The 22,385-nt window shown below is 41.9% G+C and overlaps 2 protein-coding genes across 2 annotated transcripts in view; both read left to right on the forward strand.

Annotated features, from left to right (window-relative positions):
- NSDHL (NAD(P) dependent steroid dehydrogenase-like) overlaps positions 1 to 9,677 on the forward strand; it is a 16,655-nt gene extending 6,978 nt beyond the window's left edge. Inside the window, exons 3-8 of the mRNA XM_018566578.1 lie at positions 562 to 723; positions 1,411 to 1,557; positions 4,898 to 5,026; positions 5,446 to 5,588; positions 7,401 to 7,503; positions 9,183 to 9,677. Of these exons, the coding sequence (XP_018422080.1) occupies positions 562 to 723; positions 1,411 to 1,557; positions 4,898 to 5,026; positions 5,446 to 5,588; positions 7,401 to 7,503; positions 9,183 to 9,515 (1,017 nt within the window). The 3' untranslated portion in view covers positions 9,516 to 9,677. The remainder of the gene's footprint in view (positions 1 to 561; positions 724 to 1,410; positions 1,558 to 4,897; positions 5,027 to 5,445; positions 5,589 to 7,400; positions 7,504 to 9,182) is intronic.
- A 9,457-nt stretch (positions 9,678 to 19,134) lies between these two features.
- LOC108795342 (mucin-2-like) overlaps positions 19,135 to 22,385 on the forward strand; it is a 93,212-nt gene continuing 89,961 nt past the window's right edge. The window contains exon 1 of the mRNA XM_018566577.1: positions 19,135 to 19,266. The gene's annotated coding sequence lies outside the window, so the exon portion shown is untranslated. The remainder of the gene's footprint in view (positions 19,267 to 22,385) is intronic.

The raw sequence follows: 22,385 nt of genomic DNA on the forward strand, positions 1-22,385 counted from the left end.
TTTTTGACACCTGTGTAATAATAATATACAGTACATTTCTGGCACTTTCTGATTTGATTATACAAAAAAAAAGTGACAGTGATGCTCTGCAGTGATTTTTAAAAAATTATGAGCCAGGAGAAGGAATATCTTTGCATCTTATATATATATATATATATCACAGTCATGATGCATCAATGAATAATGGTAATGGAACTAAACTGACAAAGGTCTTGCTGCCAATTAGAAGAGGCAAGGTTGACCTCTCGTGATGCCCAGAATATCCAGTTGTCCAAATTTTGATGAGTAGTGACACTGGACGTGGCAATTCACCATCATTTTACAGCAGTGTCACAGGTTTAGTTTACAGGACCAGTAGGAGGGTTTTTTTCGGCAAGAGACCACACGGATTATGTGACGTTGTGGTCGATTAAAATAACATGCACATGTGCTTTCTTTTAAATCCATCAGTATCACATTTCACTCTTAATATTAAACCACATACAATTTCCAGAAGACTTCCTCAGGTGATGTCTGAGATCTCTGTCAATATAAAATTTTTGCTTTTTTGTCTTACTCCAGGCCAGCAAAAAATGCACAGTCATCGGGGGCTCTGGGTTCCTTGGTCAACACATGGTGGAGCGCTTGCTAGAAAAAGGATACATCGTTAATGTGTTTGATGTGCGGCAGGGCTTTGAGAATGAGCGTGTCCAGTTTTTTATTGGTGATCTCTGCAATAAACAGGTAAAATATATTCATCCTGCTCAGACCATCTGTTTTTGTCTCCTTTTGTATTTAGGCAGTGATTCCATGTGGACCATGAGCAAACAAATCAGTAAGAAAGTCCCAGAAACATTTGCCCTCTGCTGTCATTTTTTGGGCACCGTAAATATGAGGACATTCTCTTGGCTGACAACCGTATTGATTTTAAGCTTGGTTCAGCTGAGCTTGCAAGTTGCTGCAAAGAGGCTGATACTACATTCTCAGGGAGGATACAATGGCACTCAGGACTGGTTTCTCTAACCTCATAAAATAGAAAACGCCAGCACCCCATAATGAGCCTCTGTTGTTTATTGAGGGCTTAGTAAAACAGGTGACCAAAAACAATGGCAGAAACATGACAGAAGGCCGTCCTGTGAGGCTCCCGAAACTTTGTTGGAGGAACATGTTTTTTTTTTTTCTCAATTATCTTGTTGAGCCCTCAATATACAGCACAGGATCATTATGGGTGCTTGCTTTTTCTATTTTATGAGCTATAGTATAGTATCGCCAGTAGCCGTATATACAGGTGAAACTCGAATAATTAGAATATCGTGCAAAAATAATTGCAGTAAGTGCTGCAAAAGGGGCCCAAACCAAGTACTGAGTACATATGCATGCTTGTAAATATGTGTGTGTGTTTATAATCCTGCTTTTTCTTTATAACACCAGGATTTATTGCCAGCACTTCAGGATGTGACCGTCGTGTTTCACTGTGCATCCCCGGCCCCTTCCAGCGACAACAAAGAACTATTCTACAGAGTTAACTACACTGGAACAAGGACAGTCATTGAAGCCTGTAAGGATGCTGGTGTACAAGTGAGTAGACTAATAAAAGCTTTTAATTGCTATACCCACCCAGCCTGAGTTTTTGGCAGACACTGGTGGGATGAATCACTCATGGACTACTTATTTCTCTTTGGGACATGGCGGAACAATATTGTGTTCTTAGTTACTGTTCCTATCTCTCCATTTCACAGAGGCCATTACAAAGGCATCAAATATTGCTCATACTTTCCTTTCTTCTCTGTTGGTGATCCCAGTATGGCCAGTATCTTTCCCAGGGTCCATCAGGAATTAGAGCTGCCTGGAGCGCTAAGGATAAGTTGAAGCACCCAATGGTGCCTGGCACACAGTAGAAGTGGTGGTGATATTTTTTCCCATTAACAGATTTGCTTTTAAGCCCAACGAAACGTTCTGTTTAAGGGCTTGTTCACATGAAGTCCGGATTGTTTTATGGGCTACGGTACTCACGTGCGCAGTCCGTTCCGGTCCGGACAGAGAAAATACTGCATGTCACATTTTGTCCGGTCTGGAAACGCACAAACGCGTCAAAAACGCACCGCACTGCAGCTAACATACTGACAGCCCCACTCCCAACAAAAAAATGTTGTTTTTTTTTTTAACTGGAACACGTCAAAAACGCACTGCACGCATAGCACCGCGTCTGCAGATCTGCTCCAGATCTGGACCAGAAAACCATGTGAACAAGCCCTTAATCCGCTAAATACATTCCAGGTGCATCAAAACAATGGTGTTTGAAGTCTTGCAGGTCGTTTTCACCTGTCTCCTGCCAGCCGGCTGCAGACTGTGACCCTTGCTCTCTGTGTGGAAGCAGTGGTCTCTCTTCTGAGGTCTGACACACCCCTGCTAAGTTGCATAGTTTTATAGTTAGCCAAGATGAAAAAAGACACAAGTTCATCTAGCTCAACCTATAGAGATAACTGGAAGATAGCTGGAACTTGCAAATCAGCTGCATAGCTATAGGTCTGACTCAGCAAGGGGTGTGTCAGACCTCTGTAGAGAGACTACTGCTTCCATGCAGAGGTTAAAGTCCCACTTTCCAGCTGCTGACAGAGGACAGGCTTTTTCACTCGGGCTGTTGCAGCAAAAAAATGAACTGTAAGGCTTTGAACACTTTTTGTTTTGATACCCCTTGATTGTATTTAACTGATTTAAACTAATAGTTCAGTTGGCCTTTTAAACAGCCTTATCTGGCATATGGTGCTATTCATCCATTCAATGCAAATTAAAGTCTGTAAAACAAGAACTGTTATCTACCCTACAGCCTGCACACTACTCAGGAGAAAACCTTCACAGAAAATGATTATACTTTTAAATGGCACTTTCTGTATGCGGAAAGATTAAATTAACCAGCACCACAGGATCAAACTGGAGCATATGGACCACACTCAGGATACAATCATGTTAAACCGGACTTTCATGGGCATCAAATACTGACTGGATAGAATGGAGTAGGTTAGTTTGGGAGAGTGGCTTAGAGGATTTTAGGTCAAAGGTACAGTTGTCCCATAAATGTACAATATTTGGGAAAATTTGTTATGTTAACATATTGTTACTGGTGATATGAAATTCACCTACCCGGAGGAGCAGACCTACTGTAGATTTACATTTCTGAATTGAATGTTCAGTGTCTTGTCTTTCAGTGTAAGTCCAGCAGGCTTGCTTCATTTTTCGTACATGAAATTAGGGATGCACCGATATATGGGCCGCCGAAACATATCACAAAAAAAACACAAAAATTGCACTTTTGGCATAATGCCGAACATGACATTTTCCTGCCGATACATTGGTGCATCCCTGATTTCTCTCCTCCCCGCTGGGCGCTGTTCTGTGTCCCAGCGGGGAGGAGAGAAAGTGACAGCCAGCCGAGCGCTGCGGGAGGAGAGTGCTGTGAGTGGCCGGCGTCTCTCCTCCCACACCGCTCAGCCTCCTGTCACAGTCCGGCTGAGCGGTGTGTGGGCGGAGACAGGCCGCGCTGTCACAGGAGGCTGAGCTCTCCTCCCATACCGCTCGCTCAGCCTGCTGTGACAGCGTGTCAGAGAGGAGAGCAAGGTACTAACACTCAGCGATCAGTGATCTCTGAGTGTGTGTACATAAAACATTATCTCTCTATCTCTGTATATATCTCTTATGCTTTTTATCATTTGAGTAGTGGATCCTAAATATATAACATAACAATAAGTTTACTTTTTCAGCCAACAGATGGCACTCTAGGCTTCTTTTCATAAAAAGATGCATACACTGTGTGTGTAGATAGATAAGGCTGGCAGGACTGTGGACAGTGTATATGTATCACCTAGGTTTCTCACATCTACATTGTGAGGGGCTCCAGTGTTTATTGCTGATATGGAGAAAACGTTTTTCTTTTTTTGGAATCTCAATAACTTCAGTACTCGGTCCAGGGGCTTTGTAGAGCTTTGGACGTTTTAGCTGGTAGCAAGACCTCATTATTAGTCTTAGCTGCCCACAGGCATTTATTTATGTGAGCTGACTGATTTGTTGCCTGCTTGTTTTGGGGAACCCATTGAAGAGCACACTGCTATTCAGGAGCTGACCTAAGTTTAGTTAGTGGCTTAAATATGTATTTGTTTCATGCTATGGACTTGCTGTACAATGACCTCCTCTTCTTTTTTGCTTGCTGCCTTACTGAACAAAGGAGCGTGACAAACCTTCATTGATTGATCTATCAACAGACTGGGGCATGTTATAGGGTGCTTTGTATTCTCAGTTCTGAAGTACATGTTTCTCTGCGTATACTTTGCCTCCAGTATTTTGAATTCACAGGTTCACCCAGTAGAGGCAAGCTGGCCAGAGCTTCTGACCAGTCTCCTGAGAAGGGGATGCAGATGATGGTGGAGCAGAGCAGGCCGGGACCTCAGCAGAAAGAGAAACGACAAGAGCGAAGTATAGTTGAGCTACAGATGATGCGGAGTACAGCTAAGAAGAAGAAAAAAAGGGAAATGTGTTCGCTAGAAGAGCCATTCATAGATCCTTACATGTCACTGTCAGTTTCTAAAGTGACTTAGCATAAAACCTAATACAATTTACTATCAAGATACATTAAAAAATACTTTTTATTGACTTCTACCTTTTTATGTTTTCAATGTAAGAAAAATGAAAAAAAAAAGTTATTTTATTGCTGTGTGTGTGTATGTGTATGTGTGTGTATGTATATGTATATGTATATATTAGAGCTGCATTTGTACACAACTCCTCTCCATTGTGCAGTAAAGTGTCACACCTCGCTCTCACAGTAGCTGTTTGTACACTTTTACAGGAGACAAGTTATCCAGAAAGTTGAGAGTAATCCCTTTAAATCTTTAGCTCTTAAGTCTGTGTCTTTGTGTATTTCCAGAAGCTAGTGCTGACCAGCAGTGCCAGTGTTGTTTTTGAAGGCAAGGACATAAAGAATGGGTCAGAGGATCTGCCGTATGCCGAGAAACCCATCGACTATTACACAGAGACCAAGATCCTTCAGGAGAAGGTGAGCGTTTATGATGACAAGGGGGATTTGTGTTTTTGGAATTTATGCATTCTGCTTCAAAAAGAGAAGCAGTGTCCTGCAATATTCTTTTCACATGGTATCCCTATGTATTTGGCCCCCGTTTGACTATTCCGATGCAAATTCATATGAAAATCACCTTTACTGCATGGTAACTTCCCACTTAAAAAAAGAGAACCCTAAAATGCATTACCTCACTTTGACATATCAGGACCAATAATTAGCTAAATTGATCTGTATAGTAAAGCTGTGTATGCCCATGCATGGCAAAGGAACAGGTTCACTTAATTGAACCCCTTCCCCCTTTACCTATGTTCACTTTGCATTTATTATCCCACCACCCCATTCTCTGGTTGGAGTAAAGTGACAAAGCTCTAACATAATGAACTTGCTTCTTTCAGGAAGTTCTGTCTGCAAATGACCCATCAAATAACTTCTTAACTGTGGCTATTCGGCCTCATGGTATATTTGGCCCTAGAGACCCCCAGCTGGTTCCGATAATGGTGGACACCGCTAAAAGTGGCAAAATGAAATTCATGATTGGGTAAGTGGTGAGGTGGGTTTCACCTTATCTCGTTGTTATGTATTTGCACTGTTTATATCTATTCTGGTCACCAAACCCTAATGTGGTGTTAGAAAAACATTCCACAAAGGGAAAAACTCTTACTGTTAATTTGGCAGTGGCAGTGTATTCTCCTTTCCATGCCATTTGATGCATTGGTGCAGTTTTACTAAAGTAGGGGAAGACTAGAACCCCTGTTAGATTTGTATTGCTATTTGGGCCCCTGTTGTACATTTGACCTCACTTCCTCTCTGGTGGAACCTTTGCAGCTGTAACAGTAATTGATGTGAAATCTCTAATGGGGCACCAGATCGCAGTACAAAGCCTACAAGGGTTCTAATCCTCCTTTACTGCTCTTCACAACCTTAAGCACAATTCCAGGATCTTTTGTGCTGGGTAACAGATAGTTAACTGTAATGAGGTGCATGCCACCTCCAAATTCACTGCCTTTTCTTTATTATTTACTGTTTCTCTGATACAAGTTGCTATACTTCCGGCATTGTGACAGGGGAGCTGCGGCTCTCACACACAGATGCCATTTTATCTAGGGCTGGTAATGATTACATTTTTTGTGTTCAATTAATGGAAATTTTTTTTAATCGATTAATTGATTAATTTTGATTAATTATAATGCACATACAGATCCAACTACATTGGCCTATACACATAAAGCACAGCAATGAAGTAATAAAATTAACTAGGATCACACTAATCCAGCACGTTATTAATCTCATGTGGGGCAACTCAGAATAATAACGTGCTGGATTAGTGTGATCCTAGTTCATTGTATGACTTCATTGCTGTGCTGTATGTGTATAGGCCAATGCCTTGGCTGGCGCTTGTGCAGAGAGTTTTAAAAAAAAATTAATCGATCAAAAAGATTAACGATTAATCGAGAAATTAATCGTTAATTTGCACAGCCCTAATTTTATCTACCCCTCCTCTCCCCGTGTCCATTCACAGAAAGCGTTGTATTCTGTAAGTGGTTCACTCTGAAAAGACAAGGATAGAGGAGGTACGGACAAACGACGATACAGCTCCTGTATATGAGAGCCGCAGATTCTGGAAGTGGCATATACCTCTTTACAGTTTATTTGTTACCCAAAATAAACCTGGCAATCCTTAAATAATTGTTCGGACTTACACTTTAATTCATATTTATTATACCCTGAAAGTACTCTGTCCAGAAAAGTGTTTGTTAACACCGATTCTGCCAAGTATTTAGAGCCATAGCAGACCTGCATAGAATTGTTTAATTGCAAAAAACAGAAAAGAAGGGTCTGAAGCGCAACTGCCCTTGGGGTTGGACAGGTGATAGAATTGTTTAATACTTACTTAGGGATGCACCGATACCGGTATTTTGGTACCGAGTACCGATCATTTTTTTCCGGTACTCGCCGATACCAATTACAGAGTAACGGAAGTCCCATTCGGGAAGCCAGGTGGCGTGTAATGACTCACCACCTGGCTTCCTGATTAGTCGAGCAGCGTGTAAAGACTCGGCACCCGGCTTCCCGATTAACAAGAAAGTCTGTCCCCTCTTACCTAGGCATGTCCAGCCTGTCACCCCCGGGGCCTCTCCAGACGGTGTATCCCTAATACTCCTGCTGTTTGCCTGTATCTGCTCTACAAGCCGGTGCCTCTGGATGTCAGTCTGCCGCAGAGCCACAAGGAATTTATTTCCAAGCTCCTATTTCTGAATTCTTTCTACTATTAGTAAGTGAAAGAGCTGCGTATATCCGCTTATTTATCCACAAAGCAAACCTTGCATATTGCTGTTTATTTTTTTTCTAGTGATGGGCAGAATTTGGTGGATTTTACGTATGTGGAGAATGTAGTACATGGTCACATTTTGGCAGCAGAATATCTACAAAAAGACTCTCCTTTATGTGGAAAGGTAAGTATTGCAGCACTTGCCTATTGTGTTCATTTTCATTTGTTTTACTGTTTAATTTATTATTAACATAGAACTCCAGGCACAAAATCTGCAAGGTCCCCCCCATACTAGTCCCCCCCCCTATACACACCTTTTTACTGGCCCAGTGATGTAACCACAACTTCTTCTCCTACTAGCGGTAAGGAGGGGGGTGCAAGGTCAGTTTCTCCTGGACTGAGCGGAGTTCTTGTAATGAGCTGTGACCTCCCCTCAGTCCTGGAGCACTGTGAGCTCAGCCTCTGTGATGACACCCCATAGGTAGGACAAACTACAGGCAGGGCTCACAGGAAATGGGCAGAATGACAGTGTTGTTCTGCCCTTAAGAGGACCTCCGACACTGGAACATGGAGAGAGCGAGAACAGTTTGGGAATTGTTTTTATATGGTTGGGGATTTGTAGTTGTATTTTTAATTCCTAGTGTGTGTCTGGGACAAAACATTAGGGCAATATTTTAAACTGAGCAATGACAATAAAAGAACTTGAATTTGTAGGATAGGGAAAGGTTATATTGTCTTCCAAATTTTTTTTCCTGTATGTGTGGGAGAGATTTTCCTACTTTGTGTGTTTATCAGGGACACATACCTGACAGGGGTTTAACCCTTCCTCATTTTGGGTTAAGGTGCACCTTCATTGACATTAACGTACTTACATATTCTCATCAAGCAGTAAAAACAGCTTGGAAACATCTGCTGTGTGTTCACATTATGAGGAATGGCAGCCTGCAAAGATTCTGCTCTCTATAGAAAGTAAAGGGGGAAGAAGATATGATTTCAGTGCTGCTGTTGTGAACTGGAAGATGCATTTCTCCACAATGCCTATAGCTACAGAGATGGAGAAGGGCTTTTTTAAAGCACTTTTACTGTTTGTTTAGAACATGTAAATACATTACTGTGCATTGTCTGGGCACAGCTTAAAGCAACATTAAACCTTCAGGGTATTTTCTCTTCTTTTTTTTTTTTTTTTTTTTTTTTTTTGCTATCCGGGTCCCACTGAGATTTCAAGCCTCCCCCGCAACCAGTAAGTTTGGGAGAACCCATGTATCTTCCCTGTCGCGGCGGAGGAGAGTAGTGGCTGCAGGTAAGTGGGGGGAGGGTGCACAGAATGCATTAACGCATAAAACACCCAGCTTTTAATACTACTTTAAATTATAAAAAAAGAGTTTTGACTAATGGTCCACTTTTTAATCTTGTTCTACTTTCCTTTTTTTTTTTTTTATGCGCTTTGCCCCCACTCTATATATAGTGGGGCAAATGTCTAAAAACTGGAGCAGATAGAATCTGGAGCACTTGCCAATCGGCTTCTTTCATTATAAAATCTCAAACCAAACCTGAAGGAAGAAGCTGATTGGTTACTATAGGCAACTGCTCCCGATTCTGTCTGCTCCAGTTTTGATAACTTTCCCTCACTGCATATTAGGAGGTTAGACTTTACAAGAGAAAGAAGTGACTTCTGTTTTCTCAGGTGACAGAGATGTAACTGCACATAGAACAATTCCAAAATCACAGCATGATCATGAAGATATTCCCATTTGAATAAGCTTAGGAACAATTGTATTCACCAGCCAACATAAACCTTTCAAATATAGTGCTATTTGATGTATACCATATATGTTTTTCTCTAACACTATGTTTGTTTCTTAGGCCTACCATATCACAAATGATGAACCCCTTCCATTTTGGACATTCATTTCCCGCATTCTAACTGGTCTGAATTACGACGCCCCCAAGTATAAGATTCCTTATTGGCTAGCTTACTACCTTGCTTTGTTTGTGTCCCTTTTGGTGTTCATTCTTAGTCCAATCCTCAAAATTAAGCCAACATTTACACCAATGAGGGTGGCACTGGCTGGAACCTACCACTATTACAGCTGTGAACGTGCCAAGAAAGACATGGCATACAAACCCGTGGTCAGCCTGGACAAGGCCATCGAGAGAACCGTCCAGAGTTATCCACATCTGAGAAAAGCAAGTTAGGTTTCAGTTACACCCTCTCTTTGAGATTTTGTCATTTTGTTTAACATATGGTAGGACATTAGGTTCTGCTTATCATTTTTAACAGTTTCAGAAAACACTTGGTCACACACCAAGTGGTTGAATATTTCATGCAATAAAGTTTAAAGTGCTGTTTGTAGTCGCTGAAAGCAGTCTTCATATTAAGCCTGTCCTAAGTAAGTGTAATCTGTACTGTAGCACCGTTTGGTGTAGGTTGAAATCTGAGTGGATACAATGTTGAAAATCGAATATTGCAGGAACCAGGCATCTGGTACTACAGATATTATCAGAGCTTAAAGAAAAGTGAAGCCAAACCTTTTGTAGGCTTTACTTCACTTTGGGTCACAGAAGAACATTTACTAATGTACTCCTATGACCCAAAGTCTGCATATAGCATACTGCCTGGTTGCAGAGACACTGTCACTATGTCCTAAATTGGCACGGTGACGGTATGTTTTTATAAAGATACCTTTGCTGGAATATGGAAGTCAGTTGTTTACCTGCCCTCCTGAAAATGCTAGCTGCATGACTGTTGTGCTGTTCTAACCTCTTCAATACTTCACTATTATGTCACTGGCCTAGAACAAGTGTGGTAATATGGAGTAATGACTGCATGTATGTTCTAGGTTATGGACTCAGAAAGTACTGAAGTCAGCAACGTCATCAATACCAGACAAGTAGCATTTTTAGAAGGAGGTCAACAATGGCAACCTGCATATTTCCCTCTGCATATGTCACCCTGACTGAAAGTTTCATCAATGTTAGTTGCATTATACATAGACAATGTAGCACTGTCTGTTGTATGATACAAAAATCCTTGTTTAATACGAGTTGATAAAGCAGAAATAAAAATAGTTTTACTGTAGCCCAGATTTCACTCCGCTTTAAAAGCTTAGAGCCACAGCCTTTGGTATACCTACAGGTAGTATAATTCTCATATGTGCACAATCTGTATATTAACTTTCTCAGACATAGTTCCCCGTGCCATGAGAATGTTACTTGCATTCCATCCAAAAACTAGAAATGTGTACCTGACAGTTCCAGGTTTCCAATAGCCAACGGGAACCAATCCTCATGCTCCCTGATCACGTGATCAGCATGACAAATAATAATGGTGATCACTGTTGTTTGTAAACAAGCTTCTATCTAGAGCTGTCAGTGCCAGCGTAATCACTAAACTAGTAGGCCACTTTCAAGCGCTTTCCGATCAAGTCCGCCTGTCATTTTTTTTCAGGTGGACAGATGTCACTGTTGTGAAATCCATGTCCGTGCAGTTTTTTCCTCCACCTTGCAATGGAGGAAAAAACTGCACGGACATGGATTTCACAACGGTGACATCTGTTCCAATCAGAAAGGGATCCATGAACGGATCCTCTTCTGATTGGACCGCGTGAAAGGGGTTGTAGTAGGCAAACCCTTGTACAGAAAACAACACTGTACGTTGTGTTCGCTTACTTGCTTCATGACTGTGATGTCACTGAAAACTGCACATCTCCGGCTAGAGATATTGCCAAGGTAACCAATGCATACTGACACTGTTAAATTTGCCCTGGACATTTAGGCTTTTATGACATCTTGTCATGAAGGGCTCAAAAGCCACTGCTGCCTTATTATCAAAGAGACAATGACCAACTTCCAACACACATTAATGAATGAGGGTGACAGAATGATTATAAGCAATGTCTAGGAGTCGCCCCTAGGAGAAACCTTCCACCATTCCGGCAATTATCAGTCCTACATTAAAAATGGGTTTGAACAGTGGCTTGAGCCTTGAAACATTCCTTTCACCACATGGCCATTCCATAGAAGACATATAGACTTTGCTAATACAGTTATCGTATCTGGACCGCTATATAAGGGTGTTAGTCTATTACAATATTTATAACTTATCAAACTTATAGGAGGTTTGAAAAGGGACAAGTGCTCTTTAAAATAAAGTTTCATAGCAGGGAAATCTATGCTGAGATATTATGGAGGCTGCTATTGCTGACTTCTGCAAATGCCAGTTGCCTGGCTGTCATTCTAATCGAATTATTCCAGTGCTTACTCTACTGTGGGTCAAGTTTGCAAATGTCTTCGCTGGCTGCATGCATGTACTAGTCCATATTCTATAGCTTCCTGTGTGTTTGCCATCTGTGTTATAATAAGGCATTGTCATTTTATATAGGTATATTTTTTCTTTTCCTTTCAAATGCTCTCTTTAAGCCGATCACAAATTGAAAGAGAAGCAGATGATAGGTGGGATTAAACAGTACTTCCTAAAACTACACTTCCCATCAGATCTGTGGGTTGATGAGACTTAAGTAGGAGAGGTGTGAAATAAAGGTTCTACTCTTTCAAGATATATTATTTAAGCCTTTTGTAATAATCCGTGCTAACAATGTTTTCAGCTGTTATTACTAATGATTGCTGTGGCGAAACTTACCGGGACTTTGTGTTGGCAAACTGCTAGCAGATACTTAAAGCTGTGCTTTAGGTATAGGTCCTACTACTGACCGGCAGGGATGAGGCAGGTGTCTAGCAGTGACAACTCTGTTAGTCTGTCCATTCCCTATGTACCACTGTAGTCTTAACAGCTGCAGCACAGGGTGACAACGCTGCAGTTAATTCACTGCAGAATCAGCAGCAGTGTCACCCTGTTAATGCAAGTGATATTGTAACTGATCTAGTGGCAAGATCAACGGGTACACTTATAGCTTATGGGGGTGGAGGGGGGGGGTTACTGCAAAACCAAAAAATGCTATTTTATTTCCGTTGGCAGACTTCAACATGTATTTAATTTTTTGCTTTTGCCTACAGCATTCTATTTTAAGTCAGCAAGCCAGAAAGATTACCAGGCAATTTGCATTTTCAGAAAGAGGTCAGAAATGGCAGCCTTTTTCTCCACACTCATTTAAGAGAGACTTTAGTCACCTAACCTTCCCTGTGCTTCACTAGCCACCACTAAGCTGCCTGAGAGTTCTATGTGAATTTCAACTGGCTTAGCTAATTGGATATTACACAGGGCTATGCCGACTCCCTCTGCTCATGTGAGCATCATTCAGAGTGTCACGTGCTCCCTATAACGATATGATGGACAGGAGCACAGGGAAGGCAAGTACACGCTGCCATAAAATAAACCTGTTTTATTGCCTGGTGTGGGTTCACTTTAAGTGTAAATAATACTTCATATCAATGTTACTGGACTGTCCCTTGACTGTTCATGTTATGTATAAGGTTTCTAAGCAACTACTGTTATGTTACTTCACCATTCCTCAGCTGTATATGTTCATATTGAATAATTTTCTTAATTATTGTTAATAAACAGTTTCTTGAAAAAATGCCATTGCCTTATAATTGAAAGCTGAACTTGGTTATTAAAATATTGTCTAAGTTCAAGAAGCATTTGTGATCTTACTTGGTGTGGTTTGTGTATTTCTCCTAGATATGTGCTGTAATCCAGTCTAAAACTGTTCTTCCTGTAATAAAGACCGGTCACTGCTGCTCTCTCTCTCCTTGTGCAGGGTGACTGGTCTTGACTCTGCCCCCTCCTGTAGTTTTCTGATGGCAGCCTGTAATGGGCGGAGCCCGCTGGGCCCCTCTCACACCTCCTCTTTGTATAAGAATGATGTCACTGCTACGTTGACAAGTTAATAACTGGGTTTAAAAAGGCATTTGATGCACACAAAGTGGATTTATGTCGTTGGTGGCTATTGAGAAATATAATTAAATAAATGTTCCCACTTGCGGATGTATTTGCACCGTTCATTCTATATTGAGAACATGGAAACATGACTTATTAAAATTGGTTAGTTATACCTGAGCTTTCCATGAAGTAACAGCGAAATTGCACCTCCTGGTCCTGGTTAAAGGGCATTTTCAGAATGTAACTGGTACTTTGCTTTGACTAGTTAAATCTGACAGTGTTTTATGACCACTCGCCTTTTTTTTAACTCAAACTCATGTACAAAAATGCTTAAATTCCTTGGATGTGGTGGTTGCAGTAGGTTTCTTTTTTTTTTGTAATGGTGATCCTGCCAGTAATTAATTCTCTGTTCTAGGGTAACAACATTCACTCACTGTACTGTATCTGTGCAGGGGTAGCATTGTCACCTCAGGAATACAGAAAACCTCCCCCTCTCCTCTTCCCCATAACATGGGGCATGTGTTCTGTAGTCCTCAGAAGCAGAACTGCACTTCAGACAATCAGTGATCACAACTTATTTAGCTCACAATTGTATACACAGTAATCCATCGTCCTCTTTCAGACATCACGGCAGGCAGCCCTTGTGACAGATCGGCAGCCTGGCATAGTACACGAGAAAACCCAGAGCGCACTGACCTTGTGAAGCACGTAACACTGTTGATTGTATATAAAACATGAATTAGACATGTAAGCTGCGGAGAAATTTGGTTCGTTTCGGCATTCGGATCCAAAATTCAATTTGATTTCGGATTTGGACGTAATCAGAATTTCGTTAGTTTTGGATGAGGTTACGAATATGCGTTGCAATTAAAACAGCCAAATACAGATATTAATATTAAAGCTGAATCCCTTAGACCCGAATGGCATTCAGGATCGGAATTTCCGAATTGCATTGGGGAACTCATAAATGCCATTCGGGTCTGGGAGACTCCGCTTTAGTAATGTACATAATATATATAATCACATCACTTCCTGCATTCGGGGACTGAGAGGAGATCAAAGGGAGTTTGTATACTGAACTCCCTTTGATTTCCTGTCACAGAGCCCGGCCGCATCGGGCACAGCGGATCTCGGGACCGGCAACGGCAGTGACAGCTTCTGACACAAGCGATCGAGCGTCTCTCGAGACGCTCGATCGCTTGACTGTAAAGCTCCCGGCCGGCCGTGTAATTACAACGGCCGGCCGGGAAGCTGCTCGTCGGGCTCCACCTTCTGCTCGTCACAGACGAGTGGATTTTTCGAGCCCTGATTATATGTATATACTGAACACGGATTTTCATTACGGCATGTGACTCTTCTGGCCAATCAGATGGCTCCCATGTTGCCGTAACGAAAATTCGTGTTCAGACCCATTCGGATGCATTAAACCGAAAAACACTGGCCAGAAAAGTGACATGCCCCATTCGGTTTTGTTTTTGAACGAAACTCGGAGTCGGACACATTAGGATGCAGATGTCTCCGAATTTCTGAAAATTCCTCTCACTTTTGATTTGTAATGAAACGAATCGCACATGTCTAACATGAATGCAACTCGCATAAATGAGTTAGTCAGCATATAAAATATCAGTGGACCAGGTGGATTAGGAATGGTGTAACATCTGAAAACTACCACCAGCACTAACGCGTTTTGACGATCAGCTAACAGTGAGAATGGCTGACGCATTTCCAGGGCTACACCCCACTTTCATCAGATGGAGGTTCAGTGGAGGCCAATGTGTTCTGTGTTTTCTAGTCTTCTTGACAGTCGGCATGCCTTGAAAGTAACTGTTTTGGGAGACATTACATTGGTGGTTAAAGTTCCTATTTATGCATCACCACACCATAAACTTCTTGAATATTCACTTTTATTATCCAATTTTGTTAAAAGCAAATGACTCTTTACTTATTGCATCTTTGCTTGATTGGGTATTCAACGTAAACAGGAATTCGCTTTTCCCATGTGGAGGTGCCCCGTGCACACATTAGTGCACAACGCCTGCACTGCAACATACTGCAGCTCACCACAATTCACAATAGGGGGAGTGTATTATAACTGGAGCAGACAAATTCTGGGGCAGTTGCCCATAGTTACCAATCAGCTTCTTTCTTTAGTTTGTTCAGTTATGCTTTGAAAATAAAAGAGAGAAGCTGATTGGTTGCCATGGGTAACTGCTCTCAGATTCTGTCTGATCCTGTTTTGATAAATTCCCCTTTATATACATTTGGTGAGCTGTGCTGCAAAAAGATTTGACAAGATGGGCTGATGAGAAGGGTTTCAGTTTGTAACCGTAACAGGATCGTGCCTTGAGGTGTGCTACATCCCATTCGTTTTGAATGAGCAGCCTAACGCAATGTACTTCAACACTCAAAAATGCGTGCGATGTGGCACATTGACTTCTCGTGTCAATGTACCCTTAAGACCCCATTCACACTGAGCGACATGCAAATTGCGCGACTTTGAGCGACATTGAGCGACATTGAGCGACATCTTCCTATTGGGCTGTATGCAATCAGGAGCAATATCGCTCAAAATCGCTCTAAAAAAGGGTCATGTAGAAGCGACAAGCTACCAGCGACGAGCTACAAGCGATATTGAGCGACATTGAGCGACGAGATGTGAACAGCTACATTGAATTGTATTGGTGAAGCTACATAGAGCGATATAGTGCGGAAATATGAGCGATATCGCTACAAAAATCGCGCGATAAATCGCTCAATGTGAACGGGGCCTTAAGGATGCCTGTAGTGAGCATATACAAAGGGTGCCTATTGATGACCTTCTTTCGAAAATGTCTGGCTGTCTCTGGCTTTAATACTATATGACAGGGCTCAAAATGTCAAGTCCTGAGCTACTAGCCAGGCCTTAAAAATTACTTGCCACCAGTTGCCCCACCTAACCCCTACCCCAGCCTTAAATCTGCCAGGTCAGCGTTGTGACGCAGAGTACAGAGATCAGTAACAACGCACCGTACAGAAGTCAGTGGTGCAATGCTGAATACAGAGGCCAGCGTTGTGACGCACAGTACAGAAATCAATAACAAAACAGAGTGCAGAGGCCAGCGGTGTGACGCATGGTAGAGAAGTCAGTAATGTAACGCACAGTACAGAGGTTAGTGTGACGCACAGAGGTCAGTGTGACGCGAAGAGGCCAGTGTGATGAGCAGCGCAGAGGCCAGTGTGACGCCCAGCGCAGAGGTCAGCGGTGTAAGGAAAAAAGAGAAGGGACTTACAGTGCACTTAGCTGATGGTATTCAGGTGCCCTCTTCTTTCTCCTGGTGGTGGTGGTGGTGGTGGTGGGGGGCGGTATAGAAATCCTGAATGTAGGGAGATTAAACTTTCTTTTCCCGCGCTGCCTACATTTCTGGCCGGGTGTCTCACTGTCTCTGCAGTCTTCCTCCCAGCCTATGGCAGATGAGGTGGGCAGAGGAACCAGCAGAAGACAGCCGCAGGGAAGACAGCAGAACTGAATGTCATCGAGGTGCGCTGCCGGCGGGACCAGGGATGGGACGACCTTTAGCTTCTATTCTCTCTTCTCCTCCTCGGCCGCTCTGTAGCTGCAGCTATAGAGGAGGAGAAGAGAGAATAGAAGCTAACGATCACCACGGCGGTAGTGTTCCATCCCTGGTCCTGCCAGCGGCGCACCCCTTCGATGACATTCAACTCACCCCCACGCTATTTTCACACGCCAATTGCGAGGGGGCGAGTGGAAATTTTGAGGTCTGCTTTATGACACTCATCTGAAACAAGCATGCAAACCAGGAAAGTCAGAGTAAAGTCAGAACTTAATTCCAGAGTGGTCAGCCTCTGGAACGCACTGCATCGCATTTCGTCCAGTTCCTGCGTTCAGGGGAGGGGGCGTGGCAGTGCATTACAGTCTGTGGCATCACAGGCACCCCAACCCCAACAGTGCGATCGCCTGCACCAGAACGCATGGCTGGACCTGAACATCAGTGTCATAAACGCACTGTTTATGGTGTGAACCGGCCCTAATACATACAGTGATTTAAAAGGTACTGAAGACAATGGATCAGAATGACAACAAGCCACCAGAAGAAAAGGTTAGCTATGGCAGTTACTTCCCTCTAAGTTTCCTTGAACTTGCTTTTATTTGGACAGCAAACCAAATAGAGCCTGTTATAAAATCAGATCAATGATTCTCTATGGAGATGTGTGTATTGGCTGATAGCCTAATCACTACCTATTGTAGGAAAAGAAGTGTTTTCTTATAGTAATGCTGGTCCTAATAAGCTGCCCAATCGCAGGGTAGAAAGACTGACCAGACAGATCAAAGGTCTGGATTCTCCTCCCCACTCCATAGGCATAAACATGTATGCTCAGCACAGATGTGTGTAAATGATTAAGGGACACATAAGCCTTGGAGCTGTCAGATCATGTCCGGACATTTAACTGCCCTGACAAGTGGATGACCAATGTTTCTGTCCCTTTTATACCCAAAATCAGGTAAGTATGATCTAACATCAGTCCCTGCCTTAGAGTAGTTCACAACCAAATCTCCCTACTATAGGTAGAACCCCACACATAACTGGGAGAGTTTGGTTAGATGCCAGATAATCTGCCAGAATATGCTTTTTGGATTAAGAGAAAAGCCAAAGAACAGCCATAGATGTGTGGAGAGAAAGTATGTTGTGATGACAACTGTAACATTTGGGATTACCCATCAAATTCAGTCCCAGTGACAATGGTCACAGACAGAGAGAGTGAATCTCCCCAGCGGAGAAGACGACCGTAAAAACCTGATTCAGTTCATATATGAAGCTGCACTCCAGATAGTGCTAGACCTTCAAATAATAGGTGGGCGCTCGAAGTGATAGCTTTCGATGGCGTCACGCCAATGTCACTCTATGTTGCCTGGAAAGAAGGGACCCTGCGAGGGCCCAACATATAGGCATATACTGTAGGTCTGTGACGTTGTCCTGCACAATAAATTTGTAAGATGCAATTACATGTCCGGAGTGTTTGTGACTTCATATCCCTTAGAAGCTGTTCACACCGGGGCAGTTCGGCCGCACGGATCCGCCGACATGAACGATCCCATACATTGCTATGAGGACCGTTCATGCGTCCGCGCTATGCGAAAAGCCCGCCACCGGATCTGCTCCGTGCACTATTTTGCTGCGCTGATCAGTGCGATTTCCAGCAGGTTATCAATGGAACCGTGCGGACCAGCGTGGTTTTGGGCGTTTTAATTGTGTTTCAGCGCTGTAACACAATTAAAACTTAATGAAAAAACTCCCAAAACCTCCCTTGGAAGATCAGCGCAGTAACAGCGCTGATCCGCAACCGCCCTGGTGTGAATGGGCTCTTAAGCTATAAACACCTGACGGGGGTACTAACCCTTCCCTACTCTATCCCCCCAAAAAATCGCTATACAAACATTAAAATCTCTGTAGATACTAAAAATAGTTTCCAGCTGTTTGTATGCAGTAAATAATTATTTCCCAGCTAAATCACATTTACCTTGATTGGCACCAATTATGACACATTCCTAGACCCATTGCTAAAATATTTGCCATGATACTTCATGATCTTAATGTCAAGGGCTCTTTTATTTAATAATACTCAAACAACTCTGGTCTGCTACTCTGGTCTCCTAAAAGCTGTAGAACAGGTTCATGGAAAAATCTATAAGCGATGTTAAATGAACAATTCAGGTGATAAAACATTTCAACCTAACCATGGGAGAATATTGACAAAAAAAAAGTGATGGATGTTTGTTTCCAGGATACCAGGCCCACAATGACGACTTTAGTGAGAATTTGAAGAATGTAGCAGCTATGCCCACTTAGTAACACAGAAAGACGAGGACCGAGGAATTTGGAGGACAAACCTGTTTAGTGCCCTAAAGGCCACAGCACGCTCGGCTCCACCTAGTCTTCAGACCTGGGCTTGGCTTTTTTCAGCAACAATTTCAGTCTGTACTTGTACAGGTAGAAGAACTGAGTCACATTTTGCTGACAGCTCTGGAGGCAGCTAATACAGACACACCTGTACTTAGGAAAACAAGATCTGAATTTTAGCACAGAGAGCTTCTAAACCCACAAAGCACAGGTAGGACTTCATTCAAGTTTTCTCTTTGCACCTTGCACAGCATGTTTGATGGTGTTGGCACATTTCTGTGTATATCGACTGTTTCTGTGTATAGCTAATCTTTTAATCATGTCTAATGGCACCGATAAACAAGGCAACAATGGTTCATTAAGTGCCCATCAGTTTGTTACATGACTTTTCTTTTGACTGATGAGCCTAAATAAAAGGGAGTGACAGCCAACTGCTTTCATTGTCACCCACATAATCGGCAAATTGTCAATAAGCATCTGATACCTTTTCTTTCTACACTGCCCTACACTGTATTTCAATAAACCATTTGATGTTGGTAGACCTCACAATACACTGTCCTAGTCTGACAAGGAGTCTTTGCACAGTCTTTACACAATGTACAGAGAGTTACCTGAAAGAGATGGAATTATCTTAGCCTGTGTAAGACCTTGGGTTATTTTATTGCAATGACTTTGCAGCAGACCTGAGTAACCCATTGCTGAGCCAGTAGAATGCCATCATGTCCCAGTATTGGTTCCATTGGTTGCAATGGGTCTCTTCACTTGGAATATTTCACTATTTTCTGCACATTTATGTGCAGTTAGCATTGGCATGTATTAGTAATTTAGTTCCTTGGTAAAAAATTCAACTCAACGTATTGTTATGCTAATGAAATTGTCTAAATTATCTTGAGATTATATTAACTGAAATCTAATATTAGTCGAGCATTGTTTTGCATCTTTAGGATTTGATTTTTATTAAGCATCAGGTCAACTAGAACTGTGTCAGGTTACCTATAACTAAGCTCTTGCAGGTTTTGGTTGGAGTAGTTGCTGTTTTAGGTGAATTGTGTATATTGTTATGTACTCAGACATTGTGATTAGTTAAACCTGCAGCTAGTTTCTACAGTTAAATTCCATTTTATCTCTGGTTTTCCAAAAATGTATATTTAATTAACACTTTAACTTGTTTAACTGCTGCTCCCATACTTTCTTTTTGTTTGAACATTGTTAGTGTTGCTTAGTTTATTGCCCCGTAGTTTTGGCTTGTCAACACATCCCCATTGTCTTTTTTGGCCTTGGGATGAGATCTATAGGATACACACTTCAGAATGTGGAACACAATTGTTGCATTTACAAAGCGACCTACAATGATAGAAGTGTGTTGGTAGGCCTCCCACACATGCTTGGAATTTTCCAAGTGATTCAACCAGTCTGGGCATCAATTGTGATAATGTTGCGTATAAAGATGTGTATAAAGATACGATGCACTTGAAATAGCACACTTTCACTTACAGAGATCCTCCAGCATTCTAGATTATTGTAACATTTTCTGTCAGTGAAGAATATATTACGATCTATCTAGCTGATTTCGGTTGATTTAGGGAACAGGTATTTGCTTATGGAAATCCTGTGATCTGTGCACATACTGAGTCTGGCTGACCTTGGAGGAAAAATATTATGTGTTGGCATTCGATTTACTAATCACCGTAATCATTTTTTTCCAATATATTATACATGGAGATTTGCTTTCGGAGTCTGTTGGGACTTATTGCCAGACTCATGTCAAATAACAATTTGATAAGCTGGAATTTTCCATCCATCTGATGACTCTCCTTTACAGGCCTTTAGGCAATAATTGTATATGATAAGTAGATGTGTATGTAAGGTGAAAGGAGAATCATTTAGTTCAGATTGTATGGTCAGCCTTAGTCCAGCCATACCCAAGTAGGTCTCTGTTGTCTGGTAACTAGCTTTGCTTGAATCAGCTGAATTCAAAGCAAAAATTCCCAAGTGCGGAGTCAGCCTGGAGAGTATGTTGCTATTCCATTATCAGTATATGTATTCCTTTTTTATTTCTAAGAGTTAACCAGAAATGTCATGCTTCTGGCTGTCTACAAACCAAGGATGATAATGTCCCCTTCCCCATGGTTCCCCACTGTTCTCACTGGTTCCTGCTGTTGACCTTCACATCACTGCCGGAGAAAGTAAAACCATGGAAGACAGCAAGATGAACCATCAAGAACTGCGGGTGACCAAGGATATTGACAGTCCTAAGATTATCAGTTTCCAAGCTGACTTTAGGGGACCAGTTCTCTGCAATGGAGCAGAATTCAGTGACACAGGTAGCAGGAGGGGTAAGTAATCAGTTTTCTTTTTTTAGGCATATCCTTCACTGAAATCTTTTTATGATGTAACAGTGTCTCTTTAAAAAAAAAACACATACATATACTATGGGGGGTATTTAGAATGAGAGCTTCACAGTGATTCTGAAACACACTAAACATGAGAGGAAAGGTATAGCAGTGCCATGTTAACATACGACTGGACAAATACACACCGGGGCATAATTACATATATCATCACAGGTACACCTGGATTACAGGGATCATTTAATTGAATGTATGATTATTACTTCCATTGTACACAAGAGTAAAGCTTTTATCTGCTATGTCTATAGTTCTATTTGCACATCTATCACAGGAAAACAATGCGATAACCTTCTATATCGAAGAACTAGATTGGTGATTGTTTGAAGGCCTTTCTTGTGTTTGTTGAGATCACAGTGTATTGCACTCCAGCCCTGACAAGTCGGGGGCCTAAAATAGCCACCTGTCCTTCTAAACTCTGTCTCATTATCTGTTTTTACTTTTATTAAGGTGTGGCACCTCCCAGGTTTCACAGCTTTTTTTTATGGTATTTGGGTTTGAGAACAACCTTGTGAATTTACATCACCCATGCCTATCTATCATTGGTTTCAACTTGGAATGAATGGAGCCTTAGTATGAATGCAGGCTCTGACCAGCTGAATCAAGCTGGTTTTATGCAGATTGTGAAACAGAAAACACACAGCAAACTGGATTGTACAGAACAATTTGTTATAATAGAAAAATGCTAAGCAATTGCACTTACAGTATGGAAGTGTATAAGTAACAAACGGTTTCAAGGAGTAAACAAACAGAAAAGAGATGGGAACTGCTATGCACTCTGTAAGCCGGCATTGAGAGTAAATTAATTAGAAACCTTTTAGGATAATTGCTCTGCTCCATATCTTTAAAGACTCATCTGGCCTCACCAAAGAGATCTTTGTCACACATCAAGCAGAGTCAAAACATGCTGCCAATGCCTCTA

Source organism: Nanorana parkeri, unplaced genomic scaffold, assembly GCF_000935625.1.
Source record: "Nanorana parkeri isolate BGI_ZX_2015 unplaced genomic scaffold, ASM93562v1 scaffold960, whole genome shotgun sequence".
NCBI classification, from domain to species: Eukaryota; Metazoa; Chordata; class Amphibia; order Anura; family Dicroglossidae; genus Nanorana; species Nanorana parkeri.